Source organism: Vitis vinifera, chromosome 7, assembly GCF_030704535.1.
Source record: "Vitis vinifera cultivar Pinot Noir 40024 chromosome 7, ASM3070453v1".
NCBI classification, from domain to species: Eukaryota; Viridiplantae; Streptophyta; class Magnoliopsida; order Vitales; family Vitaceae; genus Vitis; species Vitis vinifera.
In genome coordinates this window covers 17,049,107-17,062,282 of record NC_081811.1, presented here as the reverse complement: position 1 = coordinate 17,062,282, position 13,176 = coordinate 17,049,107, and the positions used below count along the sequence as shown (strand labels likewise).

Below are 13,176 nucleotides of genomic sequence, written 5' to 3'. Positions count from 1 at the left end.
AAGGTTCAAAATGAAAAAGGCTTTTCAATCACTTGCATTAGAAGTGATCATGGGAGAGAATTTGAGAATTTTGACTTTGAGGAATATTGCAATAAGCATGGTATCAATCACAATTTTTCGGCTCCTAGAACTCCTCAACAAAATGGGGTAGTTGAAAGGAAAAATAGAACTCTTCAAGAAATGGCTAGAACCATGCTAAATGAAAACAATTTGCCAAAGTATTTTTGGGCCGAAGCGGTAAACACTTCTTGCTATGTTTTAAATAGAATATTGTTGAGGCCTATTCTTAAGAAAACTCCCTATGAGCTTTGGAAAAACAAGAAACCCAACATTAGCTATTTCAAAGTCTTTGGGTGCAAATGTTTTATATTAAACACCAAAGATAATCTTGGAAAATTTGATGCAAAATCCGATGTTGGAATTTTTCTTGGCTACTCAACTTCAAGTAAAGCTTTTAGAGTTTTCAACAAAAGAACCATGGTTGTAGAAGAGTCCATCCATGTCATTTTTGATGAATCTAACAATTCTCTTCAAGAAAGAGAAAGTGTTGATGATGATTTAGGATTGGAGACCTCCATGGGAAAATTGCAAATTGAGGACAAAAGACAACAAGAAGAAAGTGGAGAGAATCCCAAGAAAGAAGATTCACCTTTGGCACTACCTCCTCCTCAACAAGTGCAAGGAGAATCAAGCCAAGACCTCCCAAAAGATTGGAAGTTTGTCATCAACCATCCACAAGATCAAATCATTGGTAATCCATCAAGTGGGGTAAGAACTAGATCATCCCTTAGAAATATTTGTAATAATCTTGCATTCATCTCTCAAATTGAACCTAAAAACATAAAAGATGCTATAGTTGATGAAAATTGGATGATTGCTATGCAAGAAGAATTAAATCAATTTGAAAGAAGTGAAGTATGGGAACTAGTACCAAGACCTTCAAATCAAAGTGTTATTGGAACTAAATGGGTCTTTAGAAACAAAATGGATGAAAATGGCATCATAGTAAGAAATAAGGCAAGATTGGTGGCCCAAGGGTATAATCAAGAAGAAGGAATAGACTATGAAGAGACTTTTGCCCCCGTAGCTAGATTGGAAGCAATTAGAATGTTGCTTGCTTTTGCATGTTTCAAAGACTTTATTCTATATCAAATGGATGTGAAAAGTGCTTTTCTAAATGGCTTCATAAATGAGGAAGTATATGTTGAACAACCACCCGGTTTTCAAAGCTTCAACTTTCCAAACCATGTTTTTAAACTTAAAAAGACACTTTATGGTTTGAAACAAGCACCTAGAGCTTGGTATGAAAGACTAAGTAAATTTCTCTTGAAAAAGGGTTTTAAAATGGGAAAAATCGACACAACTCTTTTCATTAAAACCAAAGAAAAGGATATGCTTCTAGTTCAAATATATGTTGATGATATTATTTTTGGGGCTACTAATGACTCTCTTTGTGAAGATTTCTCTAAGTGTATGCATAGTGAGTTTGAAATGAGCATGATGGGGGAACTCAATTACTTCCTTGGACTTCAAATCAAGCAACTAAAGGAAGGAACCTTCATCAATCAAGCAAAGTATATAAAGGATCTTCTCAAGAGGTTCAACATGGAAGAAGCCAAGGTGATGAAAACTCCAATGAGCTCATCCATCAAGCTTGACATGGATGAAAAAGGTAAATCTATTGACTCAACTATGTATAGAGGCATGATAGGATCCTTGCTTTATTTGACCGCTAGTAGACCCGATATCATGTATAGTGTATGCTTGTGTGCTAGATTTCAATCTTGTCCTAAAGAATCTCACTTAAGTGCCGTTAAAAGAATTCTTAGATATTTGAAAGGGACAATGAATATTGGTTTGTGGTATCCTAAGGGTGATAATTTTGAATTGATTGGGTTCTCGGATGCCGATTTTGCCGGTTGTAGAGTTGAAAGAAAGAGCACTAGTGGCACTTGTCATTTCTTAGGACACTCACTTGTCTCATGGCATAGTAAAAAGCAAAATTCGGTAGCCTTGTCAACGGCGGAAGCCGAATACATAGCAGCCGGTTTGTGTTGTGCTCAAATCCTTTGGATGAAACAAACACTTAGTGATTTTAACTTATCTTTTGAGCATGTTCCTATCAAATGTGATAACACTAGTGCCATAAATATTTCAAAAAATCCCGTGCAACACTCTAGGACCAAGCATATAGAAATTAGACATCATTTTCTTAGAGATCATGCACAAAAGGGTGACATCACACTTGAATTTGTAAGCACAAAAGATCAACTTGCCGATATTTTTACAAAACCTCTAAGTGAAGAACAATTTTCCGATATTAGAAGACAACTAGGGGTTATTTCTCTTTGATCTGATGTTTGTATAATGAATTCTTGTTGGAAATGCATTATGATTGCATAAATTTCATCTCATACGCATCATATAGCAATCCCTTAGAAAATAGGTCAATTTTTGACCAAAAATCAAAATTCCCGTGGCATTGGACATCAAAAATTGGGGATTTCAACTGAAAAGAGCAGGGGGAGGATCACGAGACAAGAATACGCAAAAAAAATTGGAAAATGAAACCGTTGACCGTTGACCAGGCGGTCGATCGGTTCCTCAACCGGTCGACCGGTTCGTCGGGGCTGGGAGTTTAAAAGGCCCCCGCGCGTCAGTTTTTTTCACTATTCTCTGGCATTCCTCGAAGACCCTTCATCTTCCCGCCTTCAGAGATCAGTTTGGGCTATTCCTTGGACCGATTTCAGGTTTTGGAGTGTTCTTTGACGAGATTTGAGGCTAGGGTTTCATCTCTGGACGGATTTGGACTTCGGATCTTGACGGGTTCTCTCTGTTTGCGCGCCATCTTCTGATTTCTTCTACTTTCCCGCGCGCCGAGGGCTTCTTGGGGTTAGTCTTCTCTCTCTGCCTACTCGCTTCAGTACATATCTCGATTTTTGGATTTTGGATGGCTCCTCGAAAGGAGACGGGTACTTCCAGAGGTCAGGGCAAGCGCCCTGCTGAGCCCTCTTAGCAGCCCGAGCAGACCGAGGCTCGCCGAAAGGCGAGGTATGACACCGCCCTCTTCGGCTCAGTTGAGGATTATCAGAGGTACAAGACGCATTTCGCCAAGAGAAAGGTGGTTCCAGGGAGAAACATCAATTTCTTCCAACTTCAGAGCCTCGGGTTTGAGGGACTCTTCACCAGGATGGGATGGCTGCCAGTTGTGACGGTCTATGAGCCTATCTTTCCGACCTTAGTGCGTGCATTCTACTCCAGGATGACCTATGGACTTGGAGGGCCGATTAGGACTACTGTCCGAGGAGTTGAGATTGAGCTGAGTCCGGAGAGCATTTGTCGCATCCTTGACGTTCCTCCCGTTGGTCTTCGAGTATATGAGGCCAAGGCATGGCCTACTATCCCCGGGTTCGAGCCTAGAGAGGCCATTCAGAGGCTGTGCGGACTTGCAGATGCCCATGGGATGGGCAAACCTTCAGCACATAGCCTGACCGTGCCTAGCAGAGTCCTTCATCATATGATCTGCTCCATCCTATTACCACGGGGTGGACATCGGGACGAGGTCTCCTACTATGAGGCTTTTCTTGTCGACTCACTTCTCACCGGGAGGCGGATACATGTAGGATATGTGATGATGCGGCATATGATGTCCTGTTGTGAGAGCACCACACGAGTGCTTCCCTACGGCCGCTTCCTCACTCGTGTCTTCAAGGATGCTGGGGTAGACTTGAGTAGAGAGACAGAGTTTGAGGCACCTAGCATCTATGACACTTATGATGAGCATTCTCTGGGGCGCATGAAGCTTGAGAAGGCCCCCGACGGCTCCTGGGTTAGGAAAGCCGAGCGACAGGCCCGGGGACATGATCAGCTACACCCCGGAGTAGAGGAGGAGGACGAGATTAGAGAGATGGAGGATGGGTTGGATCCTCAGAGGGACCTTGAGCAGAGCGGGCCAGAGCTTGACATTCCGGCTCCACATCAGTCAGGGGGCATTCATGTTGAGGCTACCTTCTCAGAGCCTATGATGACTGAGCCATCATTTACCGAGCCACCATCTCAGGCTCCTCATGCTCCTGAGCATCCACCGTGGATGGATTTGTCGGCACAGATTAGCTCTCTCGGGACTCGTATGGAGGAGTTAGCTGTTGTTCATGATACTCGCTTTTATTCCGTGGAGGATCGCATCGATCAGTATCAGGCCGGCTTCACCTCTCAGTTTGAGCAGCTTGCACAGAGGATTGAGCTTCTTGAGAGCCGCCAGGAGAGTCAGCACGAGGAGATGATGGCTTACCTCCGTTCTGTGTTTCCACCACCACCTCCTCAGCCTTGATTTTGTTTGGGATCCCCCTTCGTTTCTTTTTTATGTTGCCAAAGGGGGAGATATGTTAGGATAGGGACCTTAGGAGACTTTTTCATTTCCATGCATATCATACGCTTTCATGTACTCTTGCTCTTGCTTATATATGATATGATATGATATGACACTGTTATTGACTTACACTGTCTTCTCGCTTTAAATTTCCTACATTTTGTGTTGATTATCCCATGGTTGGTTTGAGGGGGAGATTTCTCTGTCTCCTAGATAACCAAGGTTTGTCATCATCAAAAAGGGGGAGATTGTTAGCCCAAGGGTTCTCCTAATCAGGTTTTGATGATAACAAACCGTGGTTAAGTGACTAATTGCTTTAAATTGTTAAGAATCTCAGGTATAATCTCAAGGACCAAACGAATACGGGATAAAGACCATTTGGAAGACTTGTGATCATAGGAAATGAATGTAAGATGATAGCATGAGTGCACTTAGGATGTTCATACATTTTCATGCATCTTAGAAAACTCGGTTTATTCTTTAAAACTTGATTTTCTTTAAAACCCGAGTTTTATCAAATATACCTTAGGCAAATTAACTCAAAATTGACATATTAACTCTACTAAAGACCTTGCCTAAGTATTGGAAAAGAAAGAAATAAAAAAGGATAGGTTTTCAGGGCCAAAAGGCTCATCCGGTCGAGGCTATGGCCAACCGGCTCAACCGGTTGGGGAACCGGTCGACCGGTTTTCCTTGTCCGGTCGAGGTCCGGTCGAGGGAGACACAAAAACTTTCTCTCTCTCCCAGTAGCTTCCTCTTCCCGGTTGAGCCTCACCCTTTGTCCGGTCGAGGTCCGGTCGAAGTCCGGTCGAGGTCCGGTCGAGGCAACGGTAACCTGCTATGCATTAAATGCTCCAACGGCTAGTGATCCGGTTGACCCTTTGCTCGTCCGGTCGAGGCTACTTTCTGCTGTTTTTGTCTCCCGAGCTTAGAAACCTATAAATTGAAAGCTCCTATTCATTTATGACCAAGAGAACAATTGCATTAAAAGCCTACCTACCTGTTCTTGATCAAAAAAAAGCTCACATCCTCTTTCTTAGTGCATTAAACCATCAATTGCATATTCTTAGTGCACTCTTGCAATTCATCCTAGCTTTCTCTTGTACTTGAGCCTTCCTTAAGCTAGGTTGAGAGTTTCATCCTTGTGTAAACTGAGTGTGAAAGCCTTCAAGTGGTTCAAATCTTGAAGAGATTGTGTAAGAGCCCATTGGAGCCGGAATCCAAGTGTAAGACGATTGAAAGCTTGATTGTAGCTTCAAGTTAGTGGAACCCTCACTCAGTTAGGAGATTGAGGAGAGTGGACGTAGGCAAGGGAGTGCCGAACCACTATAAATCTGAGTTTGAATTCTCTACCTTTATCTCTTTCCTTTATTTATTTTGTGCATATATTGTTGTGTGGAAAAAGATTTTGAAAAACCCAATTCACCCCCCCTTTTGGGTATTTTCCTTAATTATTCATAGCCTTTGTTTTATCAGAAATTATATAGAATATAATTTAAATAATTATGTAGCTATTTATAAATTAATAACTACTCAATGAAATTTTAAAATCTAAACATTTAATAAATCTCAAAATCAAATGGAAGATATCCCACCTCAAAAAATATTTACTAAAATATCAACTATAAAATACAAAAAGATCACTTTTAAGAATTTATTTTTATAATATATATTAGGGTTTAAATAAAATTAATTTATAAGCATTAAATAAAATTAAAAATAACATAAATAAATATTTTATAAAATCCATTTAGTATCTATACTTACCTAAGTTTGATACTTTTAACTTTTAAAATTTAAATATGGTTTCGTGGTTCTAAATTCAATAATTTATTTTAAAGATAAGGCAGAATAAATACTCACATATTTTTTGAAAAGGAAGTTTTTTATTTTGGTGTAGTTATGAATAAATAGTTAAAATCAAAGTTTGAAAAGGAAAAAAAGAAAAGAAAAGGTCATTTAACCTTAAGTAAATGAATATTAGAAGTTGTCTGGATACTTCTTTTTCACTAATTCTAATAAATATTTTAACCTTAAGCAAATGAAAAAGAGAAAAGATGTACCTTGGCGGAGGGAGCTGGAAACTAGACATGTGGGTGATCCTCTGTATCATCATGGCTTCTTTTGACATTGAATAGTTGAAGGCTCTGTTGAGGGTGATCTTGGCCATGGTCATATATGAGATGGATCCCACAACTTTCCACTTTGCCACTTGCTTTGCCGTTAGGCTCAATAAAAATGGACGAAAAGCCAGCCTCAAACTTGTTCCACCCATTGGATCGATACTCACTTGAAATGGCAATCTGAGGGACATAGACCACCATCAATGCTGGATCTGCAAATAATGTGCTATTCATGTCTCGACTACAATCCAGAATAGGGTCAGTCGTCCTCACGTGTCCAAATTGATCACCATTGGATATGAACAATCGATGGATACCACCCCCATCGAGATCGTCATCGTCATCGTCATCGTCATCATCATCGTCATCGTCATCATCAACTGGAACATGATGACAGAATAAAGCAAATCCCAAGAAGTTGTTATCTTCATACCAATTCTTTGGGAGATCTATTGTTATTTCATCTCCCATACTCTTATGACTTATCCACTCTGGTATTCCTCTACTTCCTGGAATAACAACTTGTACATGGAAGTACTGCCTCCAGTATGTTGGGCATTCAAAATCCTGTATAAAAATAGCATCTAAATTTCATGCCTTCATTAAAAAATAAAATAAAATAAGTGGCATATGTAAAATTCATACCTGAATGTGTGATTTTAAGCAGTTGTGAAGAGAGGACCAGAGTGGATGCTTTGCATCACTTGATAAAGTTTCCAGGAGTGGACAACCATATGCTTCTATCTGTCTTAGACTTGATGGAAGCTCTGGAATTTCTTTAAGCATCAAGCAGTTATTCATGATAAGGTAACGCAACCGAGAAAGACGAATGATGCCACCAGGTATGCAATCAATGTTGTTTCCACTCACATTTAAATCTACCAATGAGAACAAGCACCATAAATCATCGGGGATTGCTCCTGCCATCAGATTGCAACCACTTACATTTAGTTCTTTTAACTGCATGCTTCTCAGATTGTCGGGCAATTTGTGGAGCTTTGGACAGTTATGAACAAAAAGTGCACTAACACGCGCCATACCAATGCTGTTTGGAAGAGTCTCAAGGTTCTCACAATTGCTCAAGATCAACCTTGCCACACATTTTTGACGTTCAATTGATGATGGCAGCTCTGTTATAGCTGATTCAAGTAAAGAAAGGCCTTTTGAATGTTCCATATCCTCCATGATCCCTAGATTTGAACAATCTTCGAGATAGCAGATGCGCAGGGATTCCGACTGTAAAATGCCGCTTGGAACACTCCTCAAGTTTTTGCATTTTCTCAATTTTAAGGATTGAAGTCGGGGAAGATGACCTATCAAGCAAGATAATTCTTTAATACCACTACCATCTAGATCAAGCCTACCTAGATTTTCCATATTCTTTTGGATATCAGGGAACTTCTCAAAATTTGAGCAATTATCAAGCAACAGCACTTCAAGAGCCTCTAAGCACTCAATACTGGTTGGGAGTTCTTTAATACCACTATCAGATAACACAAGTATGCTTAAACGTCTCATATTCACAAAGAAATTATCAGGGAATTTCTCAAACTTTGAACACTTTGAGAGCCCAAGACCTTCAAGAGATGTCAAGGACCCAATGCTGCTTGGGAGTTCTCTAATTCCATTCTCTCTAAAATTAAGCACCCTCAAAAATTTCATCTCAAAAAATTTGCCAATAGATGAATGAAGTTTGCAAAAGTTTACACAACCTCCAAGATTAAGTATCTCCAATTTTGGCATCCTTGACCATTTTGGTATTTTGATGAGCTGTTGTGAGTTACTTAGATCAATGAACTTCAATTCTGCAAGACACTATAGCAAAAGAAATTTTTTTAAATAAAAACCTTCCATGAACTTGAAAATTAGCATAAAAAAAAAAAGAAATTAAATAATGATTATACCTTCTCCCCTTTCAAAAGTTCTTTTATGTTGCTAGACTTCAAGTTGATTGCAACAAGCTTCTCTCCATGAAAATTTGAAGGCAAAGACACTAAACCTTCCCAATGAAGATAGTTTAAATTAGGAGGAAATTCAAAGTCTTTAGGAAGAGACATTTTATGCTCATCGCCAAGACTATAATAGACTTTGAGCAATCTAAGTTTCTTCATCTTGGCAAACACTTTCTTCAGATGGGCAAATATTTTTGTAGTGAACCATTTTTCTTTTGATCTAGACAAGTCTAGAGAAATGGTTTCAACATTTTCCATCCCCTGGAAAACAAGATTGAACAATCAGGGAAAACAAATAGTAAAAATCCTAACTTATTAAGAAAAAATATTATTAAATCTTTTATCTCCCAAAAGAGCTTAAGTAAGCTATTGAATTTAAATAGTTGATTCTTACCTCTTCACTTTCAAATGTACAATAGATATCATCTGAATTCCATAGTCTGCTCCATTTGCTAGGGTCTTTAGGATGTTGTTCTTGAACAATTTTCTTGCACATTTTCTCGATCAAACCATGAATATATATCCTATTGTGTGCAATAGTTATAAGACATTTATCCAATAGATCTCTTATATTTGTTTCACCATACAACTTAGAACTTTCCCATATTTTTGAAGCAAAGTCTCTATCTTCACCTTGAAAAAAAACAAGCGATGTCAAGGAGTACCGTCTTTTGTGTAAAGGATAATCCATCAAAGCTTATTTTAAGCACATTTTGAATTTTCACTTGAGGCTCTTATTCCAATTTGTGTAGTTCACTTTCCCATTGACCTATTGTCTTGCCATATAAAAAAGAACCCAAAACTTTCAAAGCTAATGGATGACCTCGACAATAATCTATCGCACAATATGAGAGAATTTTAAAATCCTTTTTTGGAAGATCTGGTTGAAAGGCATTTTGATTAAAGAGCTTAAGTGCTTCATCGTGCTTTAGTTCTTCAACCTCATACAGGTAATCCACATTAAGCTTAGCTATGCATTGTTTATCTCTAGTTGTGATGATGATTCTACTTCCTTTACCATACCAAGCACGATTTCCAACTAAAGATTCTATTTGTTCCAGATCATCAACATCATCAAAAATAATAAGAGCCTTTCGAAGGGGAAGACTTTTTTTTATCACATTGGCTCCTTGGAGAGAATTGCTTACCTTTTGATTTGCTCCCTCTAGGATATCATTAAGAAGTATATTTTGCAAATGAAGTGGACCTTTATTTTTGTAAGTCTCTCCAACTTTTTCAAGGAAGCTACTACATTCAAATCCCCAAGAAATTTGATTATATATATATCCAGCAATGGTTGTTTTACCTATTCCACTAATTCCACATATCCCAACCATGCGAACATCATTTGACTCCATACTCAGTTTCAAACTTATTTTTTTAAAATGGGAATCCATTCCAACTAAATTATCCCCAACAAACAAGGGTTTACAATTCGATATTCTATTGGCGATGGTGCTAGTAATATTCTTGATATACTCTGATTCATACCTAGTAATTATGAAGTAAGTTAGAGAAGAACACATGGTGAGATGAACAATAAATGGTAAGAAACATCAAGGTAATTTGATGATTTTTGGTGTCCTAATAACAACTGAAATTTCATTTACATATTTAAGCACTTTTTTTTAGAATCATGTATGCAAGACAATGAAAAGAAAAATCAAAACATGAACTATATATACTTCGACTTAGTTAACTGTCTATTAAAATTACCCTAAATTTCTTTTAATTCACTTATATTTTAAATAAAATCTTTATAAAATATTTTTATTTGAAAGAGCTTCCAAAATTTTATATAAAACACTTGTTTGAAAATCTTTTTTAATATTTTGTTTCAACTATAAAGATTAGTGAAACTTATACTTTTATTTATCAAATTAACTTTCTAATAAAAATTACTTTTGTAAAAAATTAAAAATTTACTAGAATTTTAAAATATTTTGTTTATTTGAATTTTTATCTAATCATGCCTATAATTTAGTAAGTTAGATTTTGTTAAAATTTTGTTATAACATTTGGTTATATTATATGATTTTAGTTAACCCTATCATTAAAAAGTTATATATACAAGCCTTTTAAAATATGAAAATATGTTAACATTGATTTAATTTAAATACAAAAATAGGTTAATATTTATTCATTTTAAAGTTTTGTAATTTAAATATCGCTCTCTCCTCAATATGAACTTCTAACTCCACCATTGACCACACGGTTGAGTTTCATAACTTCTATGATTTAATTATTGCAAAACAAAAATCCAACTATTAGATGCATAGACTTAAAAATGATAGGATGAAAATAATTAAGCATATGCTAAGAATCAAGAATGGCAAAATGGGAATAATGATAGAATGCATAGAATCAAGGATGACAAAATGAAAATAATTAAATAGATATATAGAATCAAGATAGGAATCTGACCATATTTTCATAAATTAAGAGCAATCAAATATTAACAATATTTTATTATCTTAGTTTTAGGAAATAATATTGGTTTCCCTTAATTTTAGGATATTTATTATTCTTTTTTTTACCTTAATAATATTCAAGGTTTCCATTACCAAATTTATCAAACTCTTTACTATTTTGGACCTTAATTGTTTATTTGTTTGTTATTAATATGTTGTATTATAAATTGATTAAAGATGTTTGATTTTACATTTAATTCTTTAAATTGGATATTTAACATCTTTTATGGAACTATTCTGGATAGAATTATGAAAACCCCAAAGTTTTTCAATAATCTATAGTGGATATTAATTACGTAATTAATATAGATCCAACAATTTGTTTAACTTTATAGAAATTGATTTTACTTCTAAATTAATTTCTAAAAAGTTGTGTTATATTTTATTTCAAATCTTGTATAGGAATGCCTATTTATCAAATTATGAAATACTAAGAAACATAAAAAAGAAAAAGAAAAAGAAAAAACAAACATAGAACAGGAAGAAGAACTCAAGGTTAAACCTAAACCATATACTTTTGATAATTTCTTTTTCGATTTGTTGATGAAATATTTATATTTGGAATCATATGGACTTCTTTACGATTATAAAGTTATAAATGATAATTATTATTATTATTATTTTATACAATTAGAGAAATATTCAAGTATGAGGCATGTGTGTCACGAGATTATTAGTCGTGCATTATTCTATTTAAGAAAAATATAATTGGTATGTAAGCTATTTAAATTTAGAAATATTTGATTAAAATGAATGAAATAATTCTCAAACTGTGAATCTAGCTCTTCCCATGTTTTTTTCTTGAAAAGTAACTCATTTTTAATTTAAATGTTAGTTACCATTTCAAGTATTTACATATAGATTTTAAAAAAGATGATTATTTTTACAAGAAAATAATGAGGGCATTTTCATCCATATGAGGCCAAAAATTGAGGTTTTAAAGACCCTTTTTATCAAATAACCCTTAGATTTATTGATATTTTATTTTCCAAATTGAATATTAGCAATAATTCTTTAAAACATCCTAAATTTAGATTTAGGGCAATTTAAAAGTTTTGCAAACAAAGCATCCTTAAGTAGTAGCTGAATCAAACCCATAACAAGTGCAACCATTTATAATTATGAGACTCAAATTTAAGCACTTATAAATGAAAGCTACTCATAATTCATAAATAAAAGCTAAAAAGAAGATATTAAAATTACCCATCATCTACATGCCATCCAGAAATATTGCTTGCTTCAGTCAAGGCCTCCTTCCAACTTTGTACCTTGTTCTTCCAATTTTCTTCATACCTGGTGAATGCTTCTCCAAACCTCCCTGTTTGTTTACGTACATCCGATGGATCCACATGGTAGAAAATTGGCAATACTATTTGCCCATATTTCCGGCTGCACTCCATGATCTTTGCAAGCTCGTCTAGGCACCAAGTTGAATGAGCATAAGTTTTTGAGAAAACAACAATGGAAGATCTTGATTTTTCAATAGCATTTAGAAGCTCTGGCGCAATTTTTTCTCCTCTCTTAAGTTTGTCATCTCTGAAAGTTATAATGCGTTTTTCAACCAAAGCATTATATAAGTGATCAGTGAAATTGTAACGGGTGTCTTCCCCTCTAAAACTCAAGAACACTTCATGAGTCCAACCAAGGTTGGAAGGAGAAGAATCAGACGCCATTTGAGTGCTTGTGGAAGCCATTGCCAACCAAGCTGTGTGTATGTCAAAACTATAAGACAATCTTCAACTGAATTTTGCCTCTGTGAAAGGTGTTGCATACAGAGGTAAAGTATTTAAACTGGAGAAAAAGACAAATTCTAATCAAAAGGAATCATAAAATTAGAAGTTGAGGAAGGAACCAAGAAATTTCTAGGAAAGAAAGTGGGCACTCTAAAGTCTAACAAAACAACCTTTTTCCTTTTGCTTTCATGCACACTCTTGTCTTCTACCTTGGCATTCATTCACATGAGAATGCTTTTTTTCATTTTCAATTATTTCTCATTAGCTGTATCCATTTACCCTTGATTTAAGGTGGGGTTCACATGAGCCAAGACCCTACCTCAATCATTAAGCCTATTCTTGAAGCTTTCCTTCATTCTTTTACATTTTATTTTTATTTTTCTTTTATTTGGTATTCAACAACCAGCACTTTTGCTTTTGCAATTTTCAGTGTTATTTTGTACATTTTTTTTTCCTTTTACTAGTCTTGTCTTTAATTTTTTTTTCTTTCCCAATTGGTATAACAACTAAAGTGTAAAAAATAAACAT

General features: G+C 35.8%; 2 protein-coding genes across 29 annotated transcripts in view; both read right to left on the bottom strand.

Annotated features, from left to right (window-relative positions):
* Positions 1 to 9,135, bottom strand: part of LOC104878102 (disease resistance protein RPV1) — a 205,254-nt gene extending 196,119 nt beyond the window's left edge. For all 27 annotated transcript variants that reach the window (XR_009466069.1, XR_009466073.1, XR_009466070.1 and 24 more), the window contains exons 1-4: positions 8,839 to 9,135; positions 8,397 to 8,705; positions 7,138 to 8,307; positions 6,433 to 7,059 (exon numbers count right to left, since the gene is read on the bottom strand). Coding sequence is in view for 1 of the 27 variants with exons in the window: in XM_059738102.1 (XP_059594085.1) it covers positions 6,454 to 7,059; positions 7,138 to 8,307; positions 8,397 to 8,705; positions 8,839 to 9,135 (2,382 nt within the window). In the remaining 26 variants the exon portion in view is untranslated. The remainder of the gene's footprint in view (positions 1 to 6,432; positions 7,060 to 7,137; positions 8,308 to 8,396; positions 8,706 to 8,838) is intronic.
* Positions 9,136 to 9,173: 38 nt separating this feature from the next.
* LOC132254068 (disease resistance protein RPV1-like) lies at positions 9,174 to 12,866 on the bottom strand. Of its 2 annotated transcripts, XM_059738104.1 has the most exons (2): positions 12,119 to 12,866; positions 9,174 to 9,935 (listed from the first exon to the last, which is right to left on the bottom strand). In XM_059738104.1, exons 1-2 carry the CDS (start codon positions 12,607 to 12,609, stop codon positions 9,179 to 9,181), a joined length of 1,248 nt encoding a protein of 415 aa, XP_059594087.1. In that variant the 5' UTR covers positions 12,610 to 12,866; the 3' UTR covers positions 9,174 to 9,178. The 2 variants fall into 2 exon arrangements, with proteins under 2 accessions (XP_059594087.1, XP_059594088.1); XM_059738105.1 differs by lacking the exon at positions 9,174 to 9,935 and having other exon boundaries at positions 12,003 to 12,848.
* Positions 12,867 to 13,176: the final 310 nt, after the last annotated feature.